Below are 26889 nucleotides of genomic sequence, written 5' to 3' on the forward strand. Positions count from 1 at the left end.
ATCAACCTCTTTTATGGGGGGTGGTGGTGGTTTAGTCACTAAGTCGTGTCCGACTCTTGCTACCCCATAGATTATAGCCCACCAGGTTCCTCTGTCCTCTGCCCATGGAATTTCCCAGGCAAGAATACTGGAGTGGGTTGCCATTTCCTTCTCCATTTTGGGGGGGGGCGGGGAGGTGTCCCTAATTTGAAATATTCTTTTACTGTCAAGGAACCTTGGGGCAGCAATCACAGAGATAACTCTGTGAGATTAAGATGCCTTTTTTCATTGCTCCAAGTCTATCTAAGAAAGACAGAAGATGCTCCAAAATGTATTTTTTGCATGTATTTCCTTTTTAAAAAATCCAAGACTTTTGGTGAAGACCTTGTATCACAAAGCAAACAGCACAGAGCACGAACAACTCTTTTCGGAGCCTAGTGCAGACCTTCTGAGGGGAAGGGAGCTGTGCTGTTAAACATAAATTTTGCAGATCTGTTGGCTTCTCAGTTCATAGCATTCAGCTCCCTGGCTCCTCAGCAGCTCCTTCTCCTCTACCACGTCTTGAGCTGTCAGCTGGGGGAAGTGGGCCGGGGAGGCGATGAGATCATAGTGCCGATCCAGATAGCGCAGGTAGATGAGCATGTGCAGGGCGTAGGCCAGCACCAACAGCAGCAGCAGGGACATCGCCAGGCCAATCAGAATGGCTGGCGAGAAGGAAGAGGTGCAGTCTCGGGCCTTGGCAAACTGTCCCCCCTTGATGGGAAAGCCTTGGATCTGTCAGGAGACAGAAAAGAGCTAAAGTAGCATACTCTTTTTCTTAGAAGATCTACTTAAGAGCTTGGCAAAGGGTTCTGGACCCTAATTACTTAAATTTAAATATCAGGCCATACTTGCTGAATAATCTAATCACATTATCTAAAAAATGCTAGTGAAATTTTAAATCAAGTGAAATTTTAAATCAAGTGAAATTTTAAATCAAGGCTGACCCAGAAACTCTGGGATATATGGTTGTCATAATTAAGAGGCCAGTGAAATTCAAGGCCCTGAAATAAATCCCCTTTTAATCCGATCCTTAGTTCATCTAAAACCAAAATGTCTGGTGTCTCTAAAATTCAAAAAGTCTACTCAAAATTTTACAAGTGTTAATATAAATTTCACAAAGAATATTAATTCTCAGTTCCTCTGCCTTTGATTCTGCTGACAGTAAGTAGGTAGGAAGAGTCTTTTAGGAACCAACATCATGATGCCTAGTGAGGTCAACTATAGATAACAAAAGCTAACACAGCATCACCTCATTCAGTCACCTATTTGGTTTTAAAAGAGTATATCAGAAAATTGAATTATCCAAGAATGCTTTATTGAGGATTCATCTTTATGTCTTAAGTGGGCTCCTTAGCATTTTCCATGTTAAAATGATTGTAGCCTTCCTATCATACCATAGAACTTAAGGGTTTTGCTCACCCAACTATTAATATCTGTGCTTAGACTGAGCCAAAACAACTCCCGAAGGAGACTCTTGGCCTAGCTTTTGGGATACGTGGCCTGCCCACTCTGTGAAGGGGCAAAGTGACCTCCTCACGCATGAGCCTGAAGAGTTAAGCTACTCAATGACCAACAATGGCCTCATTTGATGCTATTGTGCTGGGCTTAGTCACCCAGTCGTGTCTGACTCTCTGCGACCCCATGGACTGCAGCCCACCAGGCTCCTCTGTCCATGGGGATTCTCCAGGCAAGAATACTGCAGTGGGTTGCCGTGCCCTCCTCCAGGGGACGTTCCCAACCCAGGGATTGAACCCAGGTCTGCCGCACTGCAGGCAGATTCTTTACCATCTGAGCCACCAGGGAAGCCCGAGAATACTGGAGTGGGTAGCCTATCCTTCCCCAGGTGATGCTACAACTCCAGCCAAAGAGAATGTCCTCACATGGACTGCCACTTAATTCTTAAGACTTGATTGAGAACAGTATCTGTGGAGGATGCCTGAAGGATATGCTGTCTATCCATTTTCTGGACTAGAGTTTGCAGATCCTCTGTATCTAGTCCACAGGTAAGTTCTGTTTGCTCCTAACATCCTAAAAGCCTCCCCCCAGGAATCTAGATTTCTAGCTTTAATCAAAAAGTCAGAAGGTCTGGCAATATTGGGCTTACATTCCTACAAAGCAAAACTTATCTGGAGCTGAATAAAATATTCTGCTTGTAATGCCGGCTACACTTTGCCATAGTCCCTAGCTGGCCTGCCTGAGGCATCTGAGTTCACCATGAATGTGACTTCACTCTATTCCTAGAATAAGCCAGAGCAGCAAAGCTGCATATGTGGAATGTAGGCTTTTGCACACATACCTGAACCCCCATCACCACCGCCTCTTCCCTGGACTGGGCTTGAATTCTGCATCTGCCCACACGAAGGGTGTTTTACAAGGTTCACCTCCGACACCCAGTGCTCTGTCCACCATGAGGCTGCTGTTGACGATGTTGGCACACATCACACACACCAAGGACGGATGTGCTCATCACTGCACATTTTCAGTAGCCTTGTGGATCCCATGAACATGTGAGGGGTGATTCTTTCTTATGCTGGCTGCTCCAAAGCTTCTAAGCCAAATTACTGTGCTGCTTCCAGCCAGGGCAGACAGATGGTTGTATGCTTTTGTGTGCCAGCTTTACCAGTGGTTTGACTAATCTATTCTTCTCTTATTTTTCTTAGTCCCTTGCTCCCGTTTTTCGTTTTATATTTTTATTGGAAAATATACATGAAATCTACCATTTTAAACTATTTTTAGGTACAGAGTTCACTGGCATCAAGTACATTCACATCATGTGCAACCGTCACCACCATCTATCTTTTCAAAAAACCATCTGTACCCACTAAACACTAACTCTCCAGTCCCCTCCTCCCCTGGCCCCTAGTCACTGCCATTCTACTTTCTGTCTTCAAATGTGACTACTCGAGTACCTCATAAATAGAATCATACAAACATTTGTCCTTTTATGTCTGGTTTATCTCACTCAGTATAGTAACCTCAAGGTTCATTCATGCTGTTGCATGTATCTGAATTTCCTTCCTTTTAAAGGGAAGGCTAAATAATAGTCTGTTGTATGTATATGCTAGATTTTGTTTTTCATTCATCCATTCATAGGCATTTGGGTTATGTTCATTTTTTAGCTATGTTCAATACTGCTGCTATCAATATAGAGTGCACAAATATCTGTTCAAGTCCCTGTTTTCAATTCTTTTAGGTATATACCCAGAAGTGGAACTGCTGAATCACATTGTAATTTTATGTTTAATTTTTTGAGGATCTAGCACACTGTTTTCCATGGTGTCTGCACCATTTTACATTTCCACCAGCAATGCACAAGGGTTCTAATTTTTCTACCTCCTTGCCAAAAGCTGTTATTTCAGCTTGGGGATTTTTTTTTTTTTTATAATGATCATCCTAATTGATGTGAAGTGGTTTGCCTCTTTTTCAAAATTATTTTTCTTGAAGTATTTCTATAGTCATTTTAAGTCATTTCTGAATCAAGGTGGAAGTATAAATCAGTTAATTCTGTCCTAATTAGGCAAGATTATGTGTGAATTAGTCCTTTTTTCATGATTACCTCTTCATTGCCCTTTCTGCCTGCTTCTTTTTTGAAAGGACAAGAGAAAGAAATAGATATAATATATATTTTTAAAGTATTATATAAATAGATATATATATTATATGTATTACAAAGTATCTTTGGAGCTAGACAGTCCACAATTCAAATTCTGCCTCGACCATTTACCAATTATACCACTTTGAACATTTATGTAATCCCCAGAGTTTCAGTCATCTCATTGGTAAAACAGGGATAACAACAGCTATCTTGCAGCATTATGTTAAGTTTTTAAGACAAAGTATGTAATATAATTACAACAGTGCCACTGTTAATCCATGCTAATCCATGCCTAATACAGTCCTGGGTGTTGCCGCACATATTAGGCCATGAATTCTTTACATCCATGAAGATAGGTCAGAAATCAAGAGGGTGGAGTAGCTCAGCCCAAGTGACTGAGAAGTTAACTCAAAACCATGTCTTTCGAATCCCAAAATGGAAACTCCTTCCCTACCCCAAACAACCACACCACACTTCTCCAAGCTAGGGGGAAGGGGAATAAATATACACTTATATATGGGAAAAAATCAAGAAGTACCCAGAAAAGGGACATGTAAAACCCTGCCTATTTCAGTGAGTTAGAAGAACAAGTTAAGCTGTTTTAACAGGTAAACAGGATGAAGTTGACAGATGTCTCTCAGCCTGAGATTCTGGTGGTGAAAAGCAACCTCTTGTGTCTCCATGACTTTCCCCAGATACTTTCAAGAGGATCTTTGGGATATGTTTGACTCCCTGGCTGACAGTTCCATTCCTATGCCAAATGCCAAAGCTGTCATTCACACTGCAGATGTACTTCTTATCTGCCCTGATAAGATCACTGCTCCTCTCCCTGAAGGAAATAAAATAATTGTCCGACAGTTCCTCTCCCCAAAAGGGCCTCTTACTCCAGGAAGTATCAGTCACCGGGCTTCATGCCACAGCTTCACTCTGGCTTAGATTGTTGGCATTCCTCGCTGATAATTACTAGGGGCTGGAAAAACCTGAATGTAAAAGCAAGTTTCGGGGATGAGAGCATGGGGGGATCACTGCAGGAAGAGGAAATACTTGATCCTTCTCTATTTCATACCTTAGAAGATTAAGAAGATAACTCATACCAATATTATTTTAAAGATATCTACTCTCTTTTCCTTAAACGTCTGTGTTTTCAAACAAACACTGAGTTTCTTTGGCACCAAATACACAGGGCCACTGAGCACAGGTTTTAGTTTGTTACCTGGAAATCAACAAAAGTGACCTCCCACAGGCTTGACATATCATTGGAGTCGCTGGGCAGCAAGAGGGCATCGTGTGGCTGCAGGCTGCTGACGCGCTGGCAATGGTAGGAGTAACTTGACGGAGCGTAAATCCCAGTTGCATTAAAAGTTGCTTGAATTGAGTTATTAAAAATAACCTCGACTCGGTGCAAACTAAACCATCTCTGGATAGACAACTTGTAACTGGTAAGGGCGAATCTGAAAATGATTATAAAATAGTATTACCCCGAAAGCACTTTTACATTTGCTGACGCAGGGCATTGTCTACGAACGGTACAATTGCGCCCTCTTTTGTCAGGAAGTAGAACTGGCTGAGAGAGAGGCTTTACTTTCTAGTTCGGAACTAGAGCTCTTCATGTGCGAGAATGAAACCAATTAACAGAGCAGCCCCCAAAAGTAAGGAAGACAAATTCCTACAAAAGGGAAAATACAGAACGCTTGTGTTTTTTTTTTCTTTTTTTTAATTAAAATAATTTTATTATTGCAAAAAATCTGAAAATTGAGTGGATAATAATACAGAATTAACTAAATAAATAATGGTCAAAAATAAAAGTAGTAGCTCTTACTATGTGTCAAGCATCTAAGTTCTTTATGTGTATTTTATTTAATCTTCACTGCAACACCATGAGACAGATAACATCCTCATTTCACAGGTGAGAAATCTAAGACACAAAGGGGTTAAATGACTAACAAGTAAGCACTGGAGCTGGGCTTAGAATCCAATCTGAGACAAGAGCTCTTAGCCATTTTGGAATGGAATATTCTCTAGCAATAAAAAAAGGTGCAATATGCATTGATGATCATTTTTTTCATTTAAAAAATGTGTGACTGCATAGAAAAAAATTCTAGAAAGAGATCAAATGTTAATGTGATTATTCATTTTGCTATACACCTGAAACTAACACAACAGTATAAATCAACAATATTTAAATTTTTAAAAAGAAAGCAGCTGAGATCAGTATAACTCAGGGTAAAAGCGTGGGCTTTATTCTGGCTTTGCCCACCTGTCGTTTACATTCCCGCTCCCTCTGGGAACAGCAACTTAGTGTATTAGGGCTGACCCTCTCCCCCCTCAGAGAAGTCTCTCTGGCCCTGCCAATCAGTGTATTGCAGCCATTTAATCACTGTGATTGGTTTACAGCGGGCATACACCCCCGGGAGGGTCGAGAAGATGCAGTCCTGGTGCTTCTGCTATGGCTACGCTACAGCATCGGGCAACAGAGCTCCTTCACGTTGCTTAAGTGAATAACTGCCAGCTGGTCACCGTCTCACCAGCCTGAGGGTGAAAGCTGACGCAAGGACAGCAGAGCCAGGAGATGGAGAAAGACGCCGCCCTGGTGAGGTCAGTTAAGCGTCTGAAGCTAACATTTTCAATCCTATTCATCCGTCAGTTACCTTTTGGCTTTATGCAGCCAAAAGAGCTCTCACAAATACAGTTCTTATTAGTGGTAATGATAAGGGCTGTTCAACCACCTCTCTGGGTCTAGCTTTCCTCATCTGTAAAACAGGCTGGGCTTGTCTAAGTTGAAACGCACGCATGGTGAGTGTCCTGTGCCTGCCTGGTGCTGTAAAACATTCGATGTTATCTAAGACACCTGCAGCTCACCCTGGGCTCCTGACTCAGATACAAAAAGGTTTGTTAGGGCATGCAATGGAGCCTGGCCACCCCTGTCCACTGCAATAATCACACCAAGAACACTGAAGGCCAGAAGGTGGTGGACATCTCAGATGGGGACTGTGGAGTCAGACATTCCAGAGTAGGCCACAAGAGCCATTCCTAGAAAGGGCAAGCTGCCTCTGGAATCCCCGGAATGACTTCTCTTGAGCTAGGGCTGCAGTAGAGCCTGCCACACTGTCTGCAGCCCTGTTTCAGATAACGGCCTGAGACTGTTCTGACACAGCCTCAGTGAGGTGAGAGCAGTGATGCACCAATGGAACTGCTCAAAAAATCCTTCAAGACATGCATCTTGTCTCCAATCCCCCGTCCTTTCTTTCTTTTTTTTTTTTTTTTGCCTCTAACTTAGCATTTCCTATGTTTAAATTTAGAAAGCTCTTTTCTCAATATCTGCTTGCATATCATGGGATACTAGTGTTTCATTGGTTATAATTTAGAACATACATGCCATCATCTTTCTGAGAAATCTTATTAGGAAAATAGAATCTCACAAGGTGGCCAAACATATATAAATATCTGTTTGATATAGGAATGGGGAATATTTTTTATTCAAATAACACTTTTTTTAACCTAGAGGAAAGTAGCCACACAGCTTTATCATTAGAAAAAAAATTATAATTTTAAAGCATTAGAGAAAAGATGGTGGAATAGAAGAATCTAAGCTCATCTCCTCTCACAAAGACACCAAAATCACAACTAAGTGAAGAAAAACCCCATTGACAAAAAAAAAAAAAAAAAAAGCCAGGAAATGAGTGGTTAATCAAAGTCACCAAGTATAGCATTTTTCTTTAAGAGCGTATCTTCACAGAAACTTCAATATACAAATTTCTACTGTGAATCTCCAAGAGGACATGGTGTGCAGTTTTTCTCAAACATGTTTAACCATAGGACCCCCTTTCTGGAAATATTATAAACATTTACACAGAGCAAAAGTGCTCCATAGAACACAGCTTTGCAAAAGATTGCCCTGGTACAACCTGTTGGTTTTTCAAGTAAAGTTAAAGACACAGGTGTTTATCTCCACTAAAAGGCTGGTCCTGTAGGAAAGGAAACATTATAATTTTATAAGAAAAAAATTTAAATGCCTTCAAATTGCTCCCCACTCCTGAAGTCGTTCCTAACTGCTTGCTAAGCCACTGTTAGCAGAGGTGTTATTCTATACATAAACACAGAAAAATGTAGACCTATGTTGATTGTCTGCTGGGGAATTCAGCTAACAGAGAATTTTTAGTTACTGTTAAGTTGTAAGTGTGACTCAGTTGTAAGAAGCTATGTAGAAATAACTTGAAACTAGAGCCTCAGCTCTGGAGCTTTAAACATATTTTATTCTTTGCTGAAAGGAAAGAGGTATTACAGTCTCAGATTTGTGTATTTTCTAGGGCACTAAAAGAAGAAGGAAAAAATACAGATGATTTGGTATTATAGAAACTAAGAAAGTATTACTATAGGATCCCATCATAACACCACTGACTCTTCAGTGAAATTAGATAAATGTGGCATTTCATGTGTCACAATGCTTATCACAGCAGGCCCTTGATACATATATGTGGAATGGATAAATTATATGGAGCTAATCTGGAGTTTTGAGCGTATGATATTCCAAAATGGCATCCATACCTACCTTATATCAAGACCTCTGGGATTTTCAGCATCACCAAACTTCAGAGACAACCTAAGAAAACAGAAATACAATCTATCAAGAATAACCCTTACTCCACACTATACTAAAAAATTGCCCCCAAATGGATCACAAGTCTAAATGTAACAACTAAAACTATAAAACACAGAAGAAACGTAAGAAAACATTTTTGAAATCTTGGGGTTGGAAAGTTCCTTGAAAAAAATATGAAAAACTGATAAATTAGACTATATTAAATTTTTGAAACTTCTACTCTTCAAAAGATAATGTTAAGAAAATGAAAAAGGCAAGTCATAAAATGGGAGAAAATATTCACAACACATATACAAAAAAAAAACTTGTATCTTAAATACAGCAAATAGCACTAACAACTCAATAATAAGGAGGCAACCCAACTTTAAAATGTTCAAAAGATGTACTTCACAAAGGAAGACATACAAACAACCAATAACATGAAAAGATGTCAATATCATTAGTCATCCAGAAAATACAAAATAAAACTACAATAAGATGCCATGGTACAGTAATCAGTATGGCTAAACTGTTTTTTAAAAAAGTCCACTCTTAAGCTTTTATTATCTATATTTAATCACATTTTCCTGAAAGTTAACACAAGATTTCCTGGAGCAGAAATAGATTATTACTAACTCAGAGCAATAACCGTATTGGTTCCCCTTTTAGCCCAGTTCTTCCCCCTCATGAGAACCAGATGTCATCCTGCACATACAGGGATTTATAACATAGGTGAGGAATACTAAAATTATGAATCTGGAAGCTCATATTGGAGTGCTTTCTTCTCCATCTCCTGAGAGAAGGAAACATTTACTTCCTTAGTGTCAGAAATTTTCCTTGGGAAAATAAAAGTGTATGAGTTATATTATTAGTCTTTGAATGGGAGCAAACAGCTCATTATAAAGGAAATAAATGGCTGCATGTCTAATACCCACATATGTAAATAAATGTCTCCAAGGAGATTATAAGAAGCCTCTGGGTTTACAAGTCCTGGAATATCTCAGTGGCACTAGCTTCATTACTTCTTGACATGTAATCACATTCCTCTGAGGAGGTACATCTCTTACCAAGATTTATCTTTAAACCCACATCTCAGCAACATTTGTTCATAAATTGCTAACCATACAGAAACATAATAATATTTTCTCTATAGTCTGACCGTGACCATACCTAAGGTTGGGAAGGATGTGAAGTAGCTGGAATGCGCATACAGTGCTGGTAGGAAGGCAAATGCTACAACTACTTTAAAAAAACAGTTTGGCAGTTTCTTAATAAGCTAAACATACACATGCTATATGATACAGCCATTCCACTCCTAGATATTCACCTAAGAAAAATGAAAATATATGTTCCTACAAAGACTTGTACATGAATGTTCACAGCATCTTTATTTGGAAAGTTATCTAAAAACTGGAGGAAAAAACAAACTTCCACCAAGAGGTAGATGGATAGATAAACTGTGGTATATCCATACAAAGGAGTACTTACGACTCAGCAATAAGAAGAAACATACCTTTGACATACCTTTGACACAAGCAACAACATAGAAGAATATAAAAATCGTTACACTAAGTGAAGGAAGCCAGACTAAAAAAAAGAGTGTACACTGTTTTATTATAGCTATTATTATACAACATTCTAGAAAATGCAAACTAATCTATAATGATAGGAGGCAGAACAGCAGTTATCTGGCAAGGTGGGAATGCACAGGGATGGATTACAGAGTGGTACAAGGAAACTTCTGAGTGTGATGAAAATGTCTGCTATCTTGATTGTGACGATGGTTTCACAGATATAAGCATATGTCAAAACAGACCAAACTGTATAACTGAAATATGTGCAGTTTAGTGTATTTCATTTAAATTTCAATCAGGTTAAAAAGTTAGGATGATGAAAAGCAAAATACAATTGAAATGGAAAAATGTGAGAAATTTAGATATATGAAGGATGATGCTGATACGTGACATTATAACATTGAGAAGTTATAACACCTCAATATACATTCTAAAAAATCAAAGTCGATGTTTATAAAATATCCAATTACGAGTTTGAGAAAACTCACACAAATATAATCTCATTAATTCAGTCACACTCATCAAGAAACAGAAATGTCAGTGACTGAGCTCAAGTTTATCTTCCTACTACTTATGGAGAAAGGGAAGGAGTATTTATAAAATAAACCATATTAAAAAGATCACTAAAAGAAATATCTTTATTTCATAACATCATGAGCTTAGATACCTTAGAAGCACTAATTTACACTTTATAAGCTATTTTGCTCACTAAAGCAAGGTTTCAGGAGGATTTTTCTCCAACAGTATTCTGATAATCTGTTACGAATTACTGAAAATACTTTAAAGAAATGAAATGCACTTCTTAGACTGTACTTTATAAATTTGACTGGTCACTTACTCTAACAGAAATTTCTCTAGTTCCTCCAAGGAATCAGAATAGCTTAGTTATACACAAACTCTCTCTCCAGCTAACGAACTAAATAAAGCTCAAAGCAGAGCCATGCAGTGCCCACTCAGACCTCTGGTGGAGCAGCTCAACGGCCTCCACGCTTCTGATGCCCCGAGAGCTTTCTCCAGCAGCCCTGGTTTCAGTGAAAGCTGTTAACATGCTCTGTAGCAGAGTAAATGACGGGAGGTCTGGTTTCAACAATGCAAATTCAGCAATCATTCAATGAGATTCTTTCATGTGCCAAGCTGTGCACAATAAGATGCACCATAAAGGGAAAATACAACCTAGGGACTCACTCAAAAAAGAACTTCTTTACTTTTCCAAGCACCCTCCTCTCCCCATGTTTAAAGCAGATTCTGAATTCTTGAGACTATAATGGCCTAAATTCAAAATACACACAGATGCTGGGATTATGCTCTATTTGTAAGGCTTTCACTATTTAAAAAGACTTCCGTAGCAAATCTGTCTGCCAACAATTTGCCTTTCCCTGAACATGTTATTTCCAAGCACTAAAATGTGGTCATCTTTTTTTAATCTGTGCTTTTGACCTTACATGGTTATGTCTTTACTTGGGTTTGTTCTTTCTGCAAACTCCCTTTCCAATTCTTGAATATAAGATTTCCTTGCCAGCATGACAAAGGCATCTCACTAATCTGTGTAACTCACAGGAGTCAAGGATAGCATCAGCAGCTGGTCCTTGAACGCCTCACATCCTGGGAAGCCTCCCACTTATGCCCTTTGGTGGGCTCTCCAGCATGCCTGCACACTCACCTGAGGACCCCAGAAGGTGGGTGATGCACGCCTGGGACTCACCCACTGGAATTCTTGGGCAGTGACAAAGAAAAAATATCATTAATTTGTGTACTGCAAAAACGAAAGGTTCCCTTGGTCTCTCTACCAGGTAACCGGACACTATTTTACTCTGGTTAATCATTACTATCTTGGAAAAATAACATTAGAACTTTGACTAGCACTTGACAAAGCTCTCACATGTCCATTTCCTCATTTGATCTTCACACTCCTATCAGATAGGGCCAAGAGAGGAGGGAAGATGGTGTTGTTAAAGATGTTTTAGACCCCAGCTCTATTACCATATAAGCTGTATGATCTTAGCAAGTTTCCTAACCTCACAAGCTTTGCTTTTCTCACTTGAAACACAGGTGATAACTGTACCTGTGACTCAGGGACTTATTCACAAGAGCACTACGAGGGATAACAGATGAAGTGACTGTGAAGTCCTCACAAGGTGCCTCGCCAAGGCCAAGTGCTCAAGCCTTGTTAGTTGCTATTACCAGATGCCATCAACGCCATCTCACCCTACAGTGGCTCCTATTTGTAAAGTCACAGAGCTCATTGGCAGAACTGGACCTAGAAGCTAAGTTTTCATTCTTTCTGTCTCTAGGTTTCCAGTAATAATTAAAGTTTCTGAAGTCCAGCAAAAATCTGTGGTGCCCTGATCTTCCCCACAAACCCCCTGGGGTCAGGATAAATGGAATCAAGAAGGGCCAGTCAGCCATGGACAGGCAGACAGGCAAGATGATCCTCAGGCAGGCAGTCTCTCTCCCTGCAGCTGACCACAAATAAAGAGCCCTGTAAGGAATTAATTAGAGCCTGAGGAAAAAGCCCTGAGCTCTCAGCAATGTTGAAATCTCTTTGATAGTTGTGCTATAACAGAATAAACGAATCTGGGCATACTCTCGTTTTGCTTACAGCTCCCTAGTTCTCTGATAAAGAGAGTCATTTTGAATAGCAATGGGAAATACTTACTAAAACTTGTAATGTAACTTGTAAGTATATATGAATATAATCCATTTTACCCATCATCAAGAATTTTTAAATGACAAGTTCAGCAATGAAAAAGTATTTCTATGAAAGTATATGAGAATACAGAGAAACACACACACATACACGCACAAAACACAGAGCATGTTATGGTTTTATATGAAGCATTCTGCCCATCTAAACAGGCCAGAACAAATGCAGAGAATCTTCCAAAAGCCTCTGTTATACCAACAAATGTTGAAAGCAAGGAGTTGTATAGAAAGCAAGTGGGATATGCCAGACTTCCTCCCTCTGGACCAAAACAAATACAAGCAAAAAAATATTTGCTTGGATGACTGAAAAGCAAAGAAAGGCAGTGGAAACGAATTTCCTCTTCAAAAGGGATATGCTTATCTCAAGTGAAAAAGAATTATTCTAATCACATTTTAATGTCCTAAAGAATTCTCTGAAATTTGGCCCCTTGCACATTTGCAAACAGGCAATGTTCTACAACTTCAGAACACTTCCTAGAATCGAATACCTGCCCTGGCTAGATAGAGGCAGCTTTCTCTGCTTCACCCACTAGAATATGTATGACTCTGCTCAGTGATATGGAATCTCCTCCCTGCTAGGACAAAAGTACTTTGACACTTTACATTTGGAGCTGACACAGAGTCTGGAATCCATCCACTCTTTCAGAATGAGTTTGGGAAGCTTCCTTATCAAAACTCTGATCTTCCACAAAGCACGATATAACAATTAGCTAGAGTGTTCAGAAGAAAATTACTGGGGGAAAAAATAAGAAACTAAAACAACTGATTTCTAACTTTTCTTTCATTTTAGACATTTACTCAGAAATGTATGTCACGGTCATGTACAAAGGAGCCTACTTCTACTTTCTGAAATGACAGAAAACTCGACCACCCAGTTAACAGGCTACACTCGCCCTAAGGACTTGCTCCTCAAAGCAGTCAACTTACATGGCACTTTCTTCACTGCAGTTCGAGTTGCCAGCATCCACTGTTGCCTTCTGGCCAATAGCTTCATCTGTAAGGTCCAGCCAGGTCTGATTCTTAAATTTAATTGTTATTCTCTTGGCCCAAAACAGAATGCAGGGAATTCCATCCATGGAGACATTAACTGGGCTATGATGGCTGAATGCATTCCGAGGTTCTTTTTCTAAACGTCTGCTCAGATTGTAGTTGAGAGCCTAATGAATCCAATAAGTGAAATTTAAGATATGAATTTGTTTCCATAGTACAGAAGGCTTCTTGGAAGCAAAAGAGCCAATTCAAAGCCTGTTCCTCTGCTAGCTCCAGAGCCCATGCTATTGTGGGTAAAAGGAGATGGGTGGACCTAATAAGCTTAAAAATATAGGTATACCTGAAGGTACATGAACCCAGTTCCACAAATTAGAATGTATAATTTTTTAATGTTAAAACTCATAAAGTATACAATACAAAGAATGAATGCTAATATAACCTATCAATTTTAGGTAAAATTATCAGTTTTAACAAATGTAACAGTTTTAACACTGATTTAAAAGATTAAATTAGTGTTAGATTCAATTAATTTATCTTTTAAATAAGTGTTAGATCAAATCTATTTTAAAGATTCTAAATATAGAGAAAATTAGGGATGGTGTGAGTTGTAGATTGAGGAAGTATATGGGAATATCCTCTACTTTTGTTCAATTTTTTTTCTGTAAACCTAAAACCGCAAAAATAAAAGTCTACTAATATTTCAAAAAAATTCACTAATGGCAGTAATCATCTCTAAAATAATAAGAACCCAAATAATTTAGAACTTTAAATAAATTAATTAAAATATGTTAAACAAAGAAAACAAGAGGTTTCTAGAAATACAACAAAATTCTCCAGACCATTAATGTCCAACAGGACATTCTGTGCTATTGGCTATTACGTACTAGAAATGTAGCCAGTGCAACTGAGGGACTTAATTTTTAATTTTACTTAATATTATCTAAATTGAATTTAAATTTAAATAGCTGCATGTGGTTAGTCTACTCTCCTGGAGAATGCAGTTCCAGGTCATTTAATATACATAAGCTAGCAAGATATTCTAACCCTGTTCTACATCTTACGAAACCTTTGCAGATTTCTAGGAAGCCCAAGACAATGCACTTTGGTATATCATTCTGGAGGTCACAAAAGCAATCTCTATCTGAAAGAGGTGATCACTTATCTAGATCAACTATTCCATACCAATAACTCCAGTGTAAATAAAGATAAGAGAGAAATTAAACAGGCAGCAGCAACCCAAGTTTATCAGTAACCAAAGATAAATTGTTACTATAGTGATCCTGTCTGGAAGGCAACAAAAGTAAAACTGAATACTTTAATGAAAACACTATATATGACAACAAGGAAAACTTTAGTGTTTTTTCAACTATAAGATTACCATAACATTTCCTCACCCAAAGTTCAACCAAGAATGTTAGTTATTAACAGAATTATTACTTATATTTTCACAGTGGCTCTGACTTGATTGAAATGTGTTTACATTTTTTTTAATGATTCAGTCTAGTTTCCTAAAATGTCCATACCTCTGTGATTGGTATCACTGTGAAATTCTGCACTGGCTTCACATCGCCACTATTCTGTCGATCTGTCAAATAAAATGACATGAGTACAAAGGCAAAATGTCAAAGGCAAAAATGTTTATTAATGTAATTGAATGACAATAATATGCTAAGCACTGTAAAATGTACCAGGCTTGAGACTCTTCTGGCTCATAATTTAGAATACAGTATTTAAGAGATTTTTCACATCAGAGACTCCAGGTGCAAGTACCAGTGTTCAGGGAAGCCCATCATAGACAGAACCCGTCCTCAACCCCGGAGGGAACCATAAGGGCAGTTACAAGTCTTACCACTGTTTACAACCACTTCTTTATTTGAAGATGTTCGAGAGATGAAACTAGAAAAAAACAAAAATAAAAAGATGGTAAGTAAATATATACATTTTAGATTTTATATGAAATTTTAAGAAGGACATTTCGGTTTACTACATCTCAGAGAAGAGGAGGAGAATCACAGCCTGTAAAACTGTTCACTTTTGAATAGTGAATTTCTGATTAAAAAGTAATACTACATATGTTCTTCAAAGGAAATAAGGAAAAGACTGCAAATTTTAAAGAAGAAAAAACTTTAAAATATCAATCTTAATCTTTATTCATTGATAAATAGTCTACTCAAAGAATAGTATGCTAGACAAGCAGTATTCTAGACACTAAGGTTTAACCAAAATAAATAATAACCAAGAATAAATTAAATAACTAAATTATAAAACATAATAAAATATTTTACAGTGAAATTTTATACCATATTCTACTGTTAGCATATTAAAGCAGAAATATTCAACCCTTTTTATTAAAAAAAAAAAAGACTCTATTGCCAAAAAAGTATTTCTGAAAATTATGAAGATATAAATTATAATAGTATGTCCTTCCAGCATTTTACTCTACATACATGCACATACACCCTATACACAAATGTAATTTATTATTTATATTATTTAAAAACAGATTTTTATAAACATACTATCTTAAAGCCTACAATTTTTTACTTAAAAATATACATATTTTTATGACTATGACATAATTTTAAATTTCATCTGGTATAACATCATACAAACACATTAATATATTTAAATAAATCCCCATTAAGTATTTAAGTTGTTTCCAATTAATAGTATTGAACATTACCTTGGATTATTTGTTCACACCCCTGAGAAGTCCCTTAAGATAAATTCTTAGAAGTGAAATTACTACGTTAAAAGATACATACATCTTTTTATCACGGAATATTGCAAACATACACAGATTCAAACAGAAAAATAAAAGCTCCCTCACCCTCCCTAAGTTCCTGTTCCCATCATCCAGCTTTAGTAATTATCAAGTCATAATCAATCCATGTATTCATTAATGAAAAGCTTTTAGCACACAACACAGGCTTATTTTCATTTCAGTGAATCTATGGACATACAATAAGGCTGGTGTACTTCTTTTTTCAGATAAACTCTAATTTGAATTGGCTTTGCCCACACCCATAAGCCTCAACTAATGAGGCTTTAAGGGAAGCCATAATATCAACCAAAGACAAAATACTCTACACATGCATTTTCACATCACTACATGATCTCTGAACTAAGGTAGAACTAAAGGATTATCTGGTTAAAATTATCTGTGTGAACATACTAAGAAACACTGATTTTTAATTTAAAAAAAAGTAAACCTATATTAGCACTAAAATATTCAGAAACTTTCCAGTAAAAGGGATCTCTGCAATGTATGAAAAGTAACGAAGAGCCCTAGGCCTGCAGTGGCTGGTGCCATATTTTTTATTTACCAGGTGTTTCATTCAGAGTCTCCCAAGTACGCCTTTGTGGAGGTGAAGGTGAAGCAGCTCCTTCATGTTCTGCTCAGGATTGAAGACCATGTTCCTACGAAGGCTGACAAGGCCCTAAAGGCCTTGGCCTTAGTCGTTGTGCTCATTTCCCCTCATCCCCTCTTCCTCCAGCTACACTAGCATTCTTTAGTTCAATTCCCTGAATGCTTCATGTTCTCTTCTTCCCTCTTAAGAGTCTTAGTACCTGCTCTTCCCTGTATCTGGAATGTTCTCCAGCCTGTCCTTCCCTCTACCTCCTCATCACATCCTACATATCCTCCAGATCACAGCTCAAACGTTGCTCCCTCAGAAATGCCGTCCCTAACTTTTCAGACGAGTTCAGATCCCCTATTATATGTGTTCACAGTTTACCATACCTTTCTTTCAAAGAACATTTCACAGTTTATCTGTAATAACACCGTTCATTTGATTAATGAGCACCTCTGCTCTAGACGTACAGGTTCATGAGGCAAGAGATTTTATCTGTTTTGCCACCACTGCATAACCAGCACCTAGCATTGTGCCTATATAAAAAATATCAAGTATTAAAAAACTATGCATTACATATACAAATGAACTAATAACTTAATGAACAAACTCTGAAAGGGAAGTGGGAAATGGGAGATCACAGGAAATGCTGTGTGAAAGGGAAGAGATTTTCTTTTTAAGTATAAACCCAATTTGAGAAACGAATATGTAAAGGAAGAAGGATGACCCCTTCTTTCTCTAAGCATCAGAAACATGTGTCAGGCTTAAAATGCAATTATCCTTCCTAGAGACTTAAGGACCTTAAATTGCCCATAGAGGTGAAATATAATTTAAATTCCAGATTTATGATTTGAAAGAACATTCACAAAACAGCAACTGTTGTTTCCATCACAATGAGTTAATATGCCATATTATTAGATACAAATGATGATTGATTTGTGTGATTTCTAAGGTCTCTTCTGAGGCTAAAATGATTTAAAATCATTAATACTGCTTCAAAAACCGAACTGGGATTTTTATAGTTTCTAGTGCACATTTTATCAGTGTAATACACAAATCAGTCACTTCTATATAAACCAGGTGAGACAATATTACTAAGCTTCAACCACCTAAGGAGTATAGGTCACTTACATTACTTGAAAGTAAACCTGAAGGAAAGAACTAATTGATTTGGAACATGGGAAAACAGATGTTAAAAAATGTCTGTCCTTGTTGTTTTTATTAGCTGATGACTTAAGAATTCCTTAACACAAGTTTTGGCAGATAATCCTGCTTGACACTTTTCTTTGTGTTCACACTAACCCCCCTGACAGATTTGTTGTGATTGCACATAATGAGTAATTGGGAGACATGACATAAGTTAATTGCTATTCAGATTTTGAATATTCTTCTTTATGGAGAAATCTCTATATGTTTCCTTATATGGTATAGAGAGAAGCCAAAAGGACAAAGGAAGTAGAAACAGATATTTTGCTTGTTAGTTTTAAGTAGTGTGTACTCCACACAATTATCATCTCCTACCAGGTAAAATGATTTAACACCTATTCTTTGGGGGTCAGGTTATATATTTCTTAGTTTTTAAATTTTGCTTACTCTCTTCTCACATAAAAACAGCAAGATAAACTGAAATTAACAGTACTTATGAGTATAAAAGAAATATGAACACTGATTTGAGTCATTTTCTTATATATTTTGATATGTAATACAAATTTTCTTTGGATACTTTGAACAAATAAATAACTCCTCCCTCTTATAATAAAGACTATATTTTTATCTCATCTATAAACTCTAGTTCAATGATTTTAGTAACTATCAAATGATCTAATCTAGTATATCTGTTTTGAATTGTTAACAAATGTAGCTGTGCAACCACATAAAAAATTACAGAATCATCTAATTTCACACTTGCACTTGCACTGAAGTTCACAGATATTTAAAGATGTGCAGTTACTCACCTTACATTCTTCCTGGCTAGTATCTGGTCCAAAGTTAGTGAAAATCCCATACATAAAAAAATAAGTGAAAAACTAAACAAGATTTTTCTTCCCATCAAGAAATGAATCTGTTTCTTCAAACCAGGCACATCTGTTAATTCATAAATGCAAACCAAGCAGAGGCAGTACTTTTTATGCCTTGTGACTAATACATTCATCCAATAAAAAGAGAGCATTCCCAGGATGTATTATGTGTGGGGAAGGGTGGAAGGAGGAGCCTGATACTGCTGAATTTAGAGTGTAGAATGAAACTAATGGGTCTGTTTAGGTTCTTCGGTTATTCATCTCAATGAAAGATTATTAAGCTCTTTTTAGAAACTGGCATAGTTTTGGTACTTTTAAGAATCTCATAATACTTTTTAGGAAATTATTAAATTCTCCTCAAAAATCTATGAATTATACAAATATCATATGCATTTTTCAAGTGACTAAGTAAAACTCCCTGAGGCTAACCTAATTTTACATATGTGTCCTAATACACAGTTTCCTATTGAATTCATGACTCTCCATTTGCTGAGAGGCATAGAATGCAATGGTAAAGGGTACTGACTAGGGAGTCGGACAGCATTCAAGAGCATTCCCAGTTCTAGCTCTTATTAGCTATTGGGTATTATTAGACAAGTTACTTCTCCTCATTTGCAGAGTGGGGACAAAGTACTTAAAGAATTGTTGTGAAGACTAGATAAGGCCCTAAATGGCCAAATCTACCTTGAGAAAGAATAATAAAGCTGGTGGGATCACAAATTCCTTTACTGTAAGTAAAACAGTACAGTATTGGCATAAGGACAGACATAGAGATCAATAGAACAGAATAGAGACCCCAGAAATAAATACATGCACATCGGGGCAACTGACCAGGGTTAGTTAGTGTTGGTAACAAGTACGCCAAGAATATACAAAGGGGAAAGAACAGACTCGTCAACAAATGGTGCTGGGGAAACTGGATAGCCACAGGCAGAAGAATGCAATTGGACCCTTATCTCACACCATACACAAAAATCAATTCAAAATGGGTTAAAGACTTAAAACCTAGAAGAAAGCATAGGGAGAAAGCTCTAGGACATTGGTTTCATCAGTGATTTCATGGATATACTGCCAAAGCACAGGCAATAAAAGCAAAAATAGACACAGGACTACATCAAACTGAAAAGTTTCTGCGTAGCAAAAGAAACAATCAACAGAGTGAAAAGGCAACTATAGAATGAGAGAAAATATTTGCAAAACATACATCTGATATAGGGTAATTTCCAAAATATATAAGAAACTCCTACAACTCAATAGCATAAATCAAATAACTCAGTTTTCAAATGGTCTAACAACTTGAATACACATTTCTCCAAAAAGAACACACAAATAGCCAATATGCATAAGAAAAGTGCTCAGTGTCACTAAACATCAGGGAAATAAAAATCAAAATCACAAAGACATCACTTTACACCTATCAGGGTGGCTGTTAACCAAAAAATAAGCATGGTCAAGGATATGAAGAAACTGGAACTCAAGTGCCCCGTTGGTGGGAATACAAAATGGAGTTGCTGTGGAAAATAGCAGTTGCTATGGAAAACAATATGCAGATTGTTCTCAAAAACTTTAAAACAAAACTACCATATGATCCAGCAATTGCACTTCTGGATAATTATCCACAAGAACTGAAATCAAGATCTCAAAGAACTATTACCCCTCCTGTGTCCACTGCAGCACCACTCACTACAGCCAAGAGGTAGTATCTGTTTATGGATAAATGGATAAACAAAATGTGATACAAATATACAATGAAATATTATTCAGGCTTAAAAAAGAGGAAATTCTGCAATATGTGACAATGTGGGTGAACCTTGAGGACATTATGCAAAGTGAAATAAGCCAGTCACAAATACTACATGATTCTATTTATATGAGGTATCTAACACAGGCAAATTCATAGGATCAAAGAGTGGAATGGTGGCTTCCAGGGGCTAAGGAAGGAGGAAATGGAACTTGTTAATTAATCTGCACAAAATTTCAGTTAAGCAAGTTTAATAAATTCTACAGATCTGCTGTATAAGACTGTGAAAGTGAAAGTGAAGTCGCTCAGTAGTGTCTGCCTCTTCGAGACCCCACGAACTCCAGCCTGCTAATAATATTGTGAGTGAAAGTCACAGTCGTGTCCGACTCTTTGCAACTCCATGAACCACAGCACGCCAGGCATCCCTGTCCATCACCAACTCCCGGAGTTTACCTAAGCTCATGCCCATTGAGTCGGTGATGCCATCTAACCATCTCATCCTCTGTCATCCCCTTCTCCTCCTGCCTTCAATCTTTCCCAGCATCAGGGTCTTTTCAAATGAGTCAGCTCTTCGAATCAGGTGGCCAAAATACTGCAGTTTCAGCTTCAACATCAGTCCTTCCAGTGAACACCCAGGACACTATATAACAAAATTTTAAATAAATAAATGAGATGAAAGCCTTTTCTTACTTCAATAACTAGAAAAAATAAAGCACATCTAGTTATTCCTTCTTTGCCAGTCTCCACTCACACCACCCCCACCTAAAAAGCATAAAACAAATAATAAATTCTTAACAGTTGTTTGTTTATGTGCTAAGTCACTCAGTCATATCCAACTCTTTGCAACCCCGTGGACTGCAGCCTGCCAGGCTCCTCTGTCCTTGAAATTCTCTAGGTAAGAATACTGGAGTGGGTTGTCATTCCCTTCTCCAGGGGATCTTCCCAACCCAGGGATCAAAGAGTACACGTCTCCTGTACTGCAGGAGAATTCTTTACCGTCTGAGCCACCTGAAAACATACAATTAAAACAGCACAATAAAGAAAATCCTCTAAAATGAAAGTGCCACCATTTTTGACACTTAAGAACCTCGAACTCTTTAATGACAAAGTACTGGTAGCTAAAAGGGCCCATTGTAAGTGGCATTTCAGAGATGATGGATTATAGGAAAGCTGGGGATTTGACCCTGATGAGACACTCCTTTCCTTACTGCCCACTGTGCACAATGGCATCTTTTCATGTGGCTCTAGGGAGCCCTATAGAAAATAAGGAGATAAAATCACAACATTTGGAGAAGTGGGAAAAAACAAACATAAGGAAGAAAATTGCTAACAAAAATTATAAAATAAAAAAGGCCTATCTGTGCTCCATCTTATTTCTATTTCTCACTATATTTTCTTTTCTTCTCTTTTCTTTCACTGCACTCAACGTCTACTCTGTGCCTTTCCTTTTACTTTTCTGTCCTTGTCCTGATTCCATGGGATTTCAAGGAGCAAGACAGGTCTGGGTGTGAGGATTTTGTCACAGACAGTGCTGTCAAACAGAATGTGGGACACTTGGTTAACCTTGAACTTCAGATAAAAAAAAACAAATAACTTGATTCATGAATATGCCCCCACGCAATACTTGGGACATAATATACTAAGAAATTATTTGTTGTTTATCTGAAAACTAAATTCCATTGGATAGCTTGTATTTTCATTTGCTACATCTGGCAATCCTAGTCTTAAGGACTCTCAGCTGTGCTGTGAGTAGCAAAGATCTAATTTCTATTTGATCAATCGAAACAAGTAAGAGCTACATATGTAATTTAAAGTTGTCTAGTAGCCACGCTGGGAAAAGGCAATGGCACCCCACTCCAGTACTCTTGCCTGGAAAATCCCATGGACGGAGGAGCCTGGTGGGCTGCAGTCCATGGGGTCTCTATGAGTTGGACACAACTGAGCGACTTCACTTTCACTTTTCCCTTTCATGCATTGGAGAAGGAAATGGCAACCCACCCCAGCGTTCTTGCCTGGAGAATCCCAGGGACGGGGGAGCCTGGTGGGCTGCCGTCTAAGGGGTCGCACAGAGTCGGACACGACTGAAGCGACACAGCAGCAGCAACAGCAGTAGCCACGCTGACAGAGTTAAAAATAAGCCGGTGAAGTTAGTTTAACAATATATTTTATTTAACCTGATACATTTAAAATATTATTTCACACAGAAAAGTAATTTTTTAAAATTAGTAACAAAATCTTTTACTGTCCTTTCCTGCCCTATGCCTGAAATCTGGTGTGTAATTTATACCTCTGCATATCTCAGTTCAGAATAACCAAGCTTTAAGTGCTCAGTAACCACATGTGGTTAGTGGCCGGTGTATTGGCCTGTGCAAACACAGAACATCTCCAGTTGCCAGAGCAAGCCCTCAGAGTCTCACACAGTAGCAGAACTAGTACCTGATTGCACTGCTCCTCAAACTCCTAGTCAGGAGGAGGTGAGAACCCAAGCCCGTGATGATCCCATACCATGAGAATAATGGTTCTGTGAACACTCAGAAACCACAGTAGTAGTCCCCTAGTGCTTATTATGTAGCAAACTTTCTTGAAAATATGCTTCAGTTATATATTCAGGCACACACACACACACACACACACACACACACGCAACATTTTTTTATTTAAATCAAGTATCATCTTGATACATTTTATGACATGATGCCTCTAAAATTTTTATATAGCATTCTGTTGTCGAAATTTTCTCCCACTTGGTGAAGAATATTTAAAGCAGAATAATTAGTAGTTAGTAGGTTTCACACACGCATTTTAAAATAGAAATCACGCTTAAGATGTGATTGTCTGAGAACAGCTTGTCTTGTGACTCTGGAGGAGAAAATCAGTGATAAAAAAAAATGCTAATATGATAGTGGGCAGGCGGCAAAGCACTAGGGTCTCACCTGTGAGGCACTGTACCTGCATGCTCAGACAGCTGAGGGGTCTCTGTCCAAAACTGTGCAGGTCTGAGCGTTTTCCACTTGGAAGCTAATGAGTTAGCCTGTTAGGGCTTCACGGATGCTAGCGAAAGGCAAGACTCCCGGGTCAGAATCAAAGGACTTTATACTTACTACTCACCAAGGAGCAAGCAGTGTGAGCGTAAGTCTCTCTGTGTCATCCCTTCGCCCGTAAAGTAACACAGGTGGGTGCAGATGGACACCTGTGCACGTGGTGGGTATCATTTCAGGAGAGAAACTCAAGTTTCCAAGGCTATAAGCCAACCTGCCTCTTTGCCAGAGAGAAAGATACTATTTCTACCTTTCAAGGCTGTTCGTTTTATGAACATCCTAAAGCTATTCCAGAACAAAGAGCAATTAGTGACTTACAAGACAAACAGAAAATGCAGAGGAGCATGGAAAATATTCCCTCAACATTTTCCATGAGAGAACAGGAAGCTGTTCATCCACACTGCCTTCTTTTCAACTGAAAATACTTGGATTTGCTTCATTTTCTGATTTGCTGTATATGATTAAATGAAATGTCACCTACAAATGTGAATATAAAAAACCTACCTTTCATAATCATATATGACAATAAAGAATTGAGTTCTCATGGGGAAAAAATAAAGTGGATCTATCTAAACTCTAATATTTACCTTAAGGGGTATCTAGCATTTATCAGACTACAGTCTCTATTCATCCAAATGCTCTCAGACTGAAAATCCCATTAGTCAAATGTTCAAATTAATTACAGTGGTCTTTGCAAACTGATTCAAAATCCAAATCCATGCACCTCCTACAAAGCCTGCCCTGCCTACAAAGCCCTGACCTGGCCCTTGCTGGTCTCTCTCACCCTTCTCCCCACCATGCTTATAGCACTCTGCTTGCACTCAGCCTCTCAACATCCTCCACATGCCAGGCTTTTATGCACCTCAGTGATGCTGCACATATTTTTCTGGCTGTGGGAATCACTTCACACCCCTCTAACTCTCCCTGTCTTCTTCACTCTCATCATAGCATATATCACAATTTGTACCGAGACATTTACTTTCTCATTACTTGTTTACAGTGCATTTCCTTACCAGAAGGCCTGCTCCATGAGCACAGAGACCATGTCTAATTAAACTGATGTACATCAAGAAGTTGCTGTTCTAAGTTGGTGCTAAACAAAATGTAGAGGAAAATGAATAAACCTATCACAAATACTACATAATTATTTCCCACTTCATGTCACATGGTTGTGACTCCAGGACATGAATATGTAGGTAATTGCACCTAGAAAATAAACTAATTCAAGTATTCCATCAAATTTAGTAGCTTGAAAATGCAAATAGACAAAACCCATGTTACATCAGCTTATTAGCAAAATACCATATAGTATGCACGTACTTCTCCTCGTCAAAGGTGTGACTCTGTGATGGTTAATGTGGGTCAGCGTGACTGGGCTGTGAGGTGTGTGTATACTTGGTTGTGTCTCTCAGGGTGTTTCTGAATGAGATGAACATTTGATTCAGTAGACTGAGCAAAGCAAATTGTCCTTTCCAAGGTGAGTGGTCCTCATCAAATACACTGAAGGTTCAACTAGATCAAAAAGGTGCAATAAGGAAGACTGCACATTCTCTGTCTTACAGCAAGGACATCAGTCCTTTCCTGCTTTCAGACTCAGACTACATCTGGAACTATAACTTCGGTTCCCTGGGTCTCTATTTTGCTGGTGACTGCAAATATAGGGACTTCACATGATTCAACTCCTATAATAAACCATATATTCATATATGTGCATATATATGTATATATCTCCTATTGGTTTTTTTGTGGAGAATCCAGACTAGTACAGACTCTTATCAAGTTCAGAGCCTAATTGCTGCCATAATTTCTACCAATTTTCATCAAATTAATTTCTGAGTTGATTAAAATCAGGTTAGCAAATGAAATACAAATGCTTTTGATTTAAATGTTAAATATTTCTTACTTTAGATTCCCCTTTGACTTCATGGAACATGGATAAAGTGTTAAATTAGTGGCACATTTTTACATTCTTGTTTCTCAAGCTAAACTGAAACAGGAGGTTTGCTGTTTCATAAATCTGTCCATTTTGCAAACATTGATTGTCATATGCTAGATGCCAGGAATACAGTGTAAAAAGGACCTAATCTTTGCTCCCAAGAAGATCCCAAACAAGTGATATGTGAACACATATTTGCTGGGGTAAACACTTTTGGGATATTTCACCTAGCAAATTAATGACCTTCTCTGAAGGTCCCACCTACACTCCAAACAATGGCTGATTAGATAGGGGAAGAGAGACAGCTATGAAATAGATAAACAGACAAGAGATTGGCCATAACTATCTCTTTTGAAGAGGTGAAGCAACTAGGGAGGAAAAGGCTTCCACTACTCTCAAAAATGCTCTCATCAGGCACCTGCAAAGTCCTCACCTCAACAGAGACAGGAGTCAGAGTTTTAATTCAGTAAACTAAAAACTCACATTGAGAGTATGTGCTATTTGATGTTGCCCTATACTTTAGGCTGCCATTTATAAAACAAGAAAAATGGATTCCTTGGACAAAAATTAATACTTCACAGAGCATTATGTACAACTACTTGGTAAAAATCCAAGATACTATCTCCTACATAATTAACATAAACCCAGACTTTTTAACTGAAAACCTAAATAAATTTCAAAATTCACTGGCACATAGTACAAAAAATGAACTGGTTATATAAGAACTTGTTATAGATTCATTCATTTGGGTTATTTTCATAGTCAGCAATGACTGCCAGAACCAAGATTGAAAAGTAATGTTTTAGACCAGTGGAAAAATTATCATTGTTCTTTGTGTAGCTATAGAAACCCAGAACTCCTAACTTCTTTCTTCCTCTCTTCTTCCACTCCTTCCACTCCCTCATTACTTTTTCTCTCTTCGTTTTTTTGGGTTTTTTTTTTTCCAATTTATGGGGGAAAAAATCTTGCTTTATCTTATTTAAAGTTCTGTTATTTATTTATTTATTTATTTATTTATTTATTTTATTCATTGATATGAATCAGCCATGGATTTACATGTATTCCCAATCCCGATCCCCCCTCCCACCTCCCTCTCCACCCGATTCCTCTGGGTCTTCCCAGTGCACCAGGCCGGAGCACTTGTCTCATGCATCCCACCTGGGCTGGTGATCTGTTTCACCATAGATAGTATACATGCTGTTCTTTTGAAATATCCCACCCTCACATTCTCCCACAAAGTTCAAAGTCTGTTCTGTATTTCTGTGTCTCTTTTTCTGTTTTGCATATAGGGTTATCGTTATCACCTTTCTAAATTCCATATATATGTGTTAGTATGCTGTA

At 37.9% G+C, this 26889-nt stretch overlaps 1 protein-coding gene across 2 annotated transcripts; it reads right to left on the bottom strand.

The window, feature by feature from the left end:
* Positions 1 to 309: 309 nt before the first annotated feature.
* LOC122439179 (V-type proton ATPase subunit S1-like protein) lies at positions 310 to 21073 on the bottom strand. Of its 2 annotated transcripts, none has more exons than XM_043464270.1 (7): positions 21028 to 21073; positions 15312 to 15358; positions 14986 to 15047; positions 13400 to 13629; positions 8166 to 8216; positions 4830 to 5067; positions 310 to 753 (listed from the first exon to the last, which is right to left on the bottom strand). In XM_043464270.1, exons 1-7 carry the CDS (start codon positions 21066 to 21068, stop codon positions 451 to 453), a joined length of 972 nt encoding a protein of 323 aa, XP_043320205.1. In that variant the 5' UTR covers positions 21069 to 21073; the 3' UTR covers positions 310 to 450. The 2 variants fall into 2 exon arrangements, with proteins under 2 accessions (XP_043320205.1, XP_043320204.1); XM_043464269.1 differs by lacking the exon at positions 21028 to 21073 and adding an exon at positions 18771 to 18910.
* Positions 21074 to 26889: the final 5816 nt, after the last annotated feature.

Source organism: Cervus canadensis, chromosome 4 (assembly GCF_019320065.1).
Source record: "Cervus canadensis isolate Bull #8, Minnesota chromosome 4, ASM1932006v1, whole genome shotgun sequence".
NCBI lineage: Eukaryota > Metazoa > Chordata > Mammalia > Artiodactyla > Cervidae > Cervus > Cervus canadensis.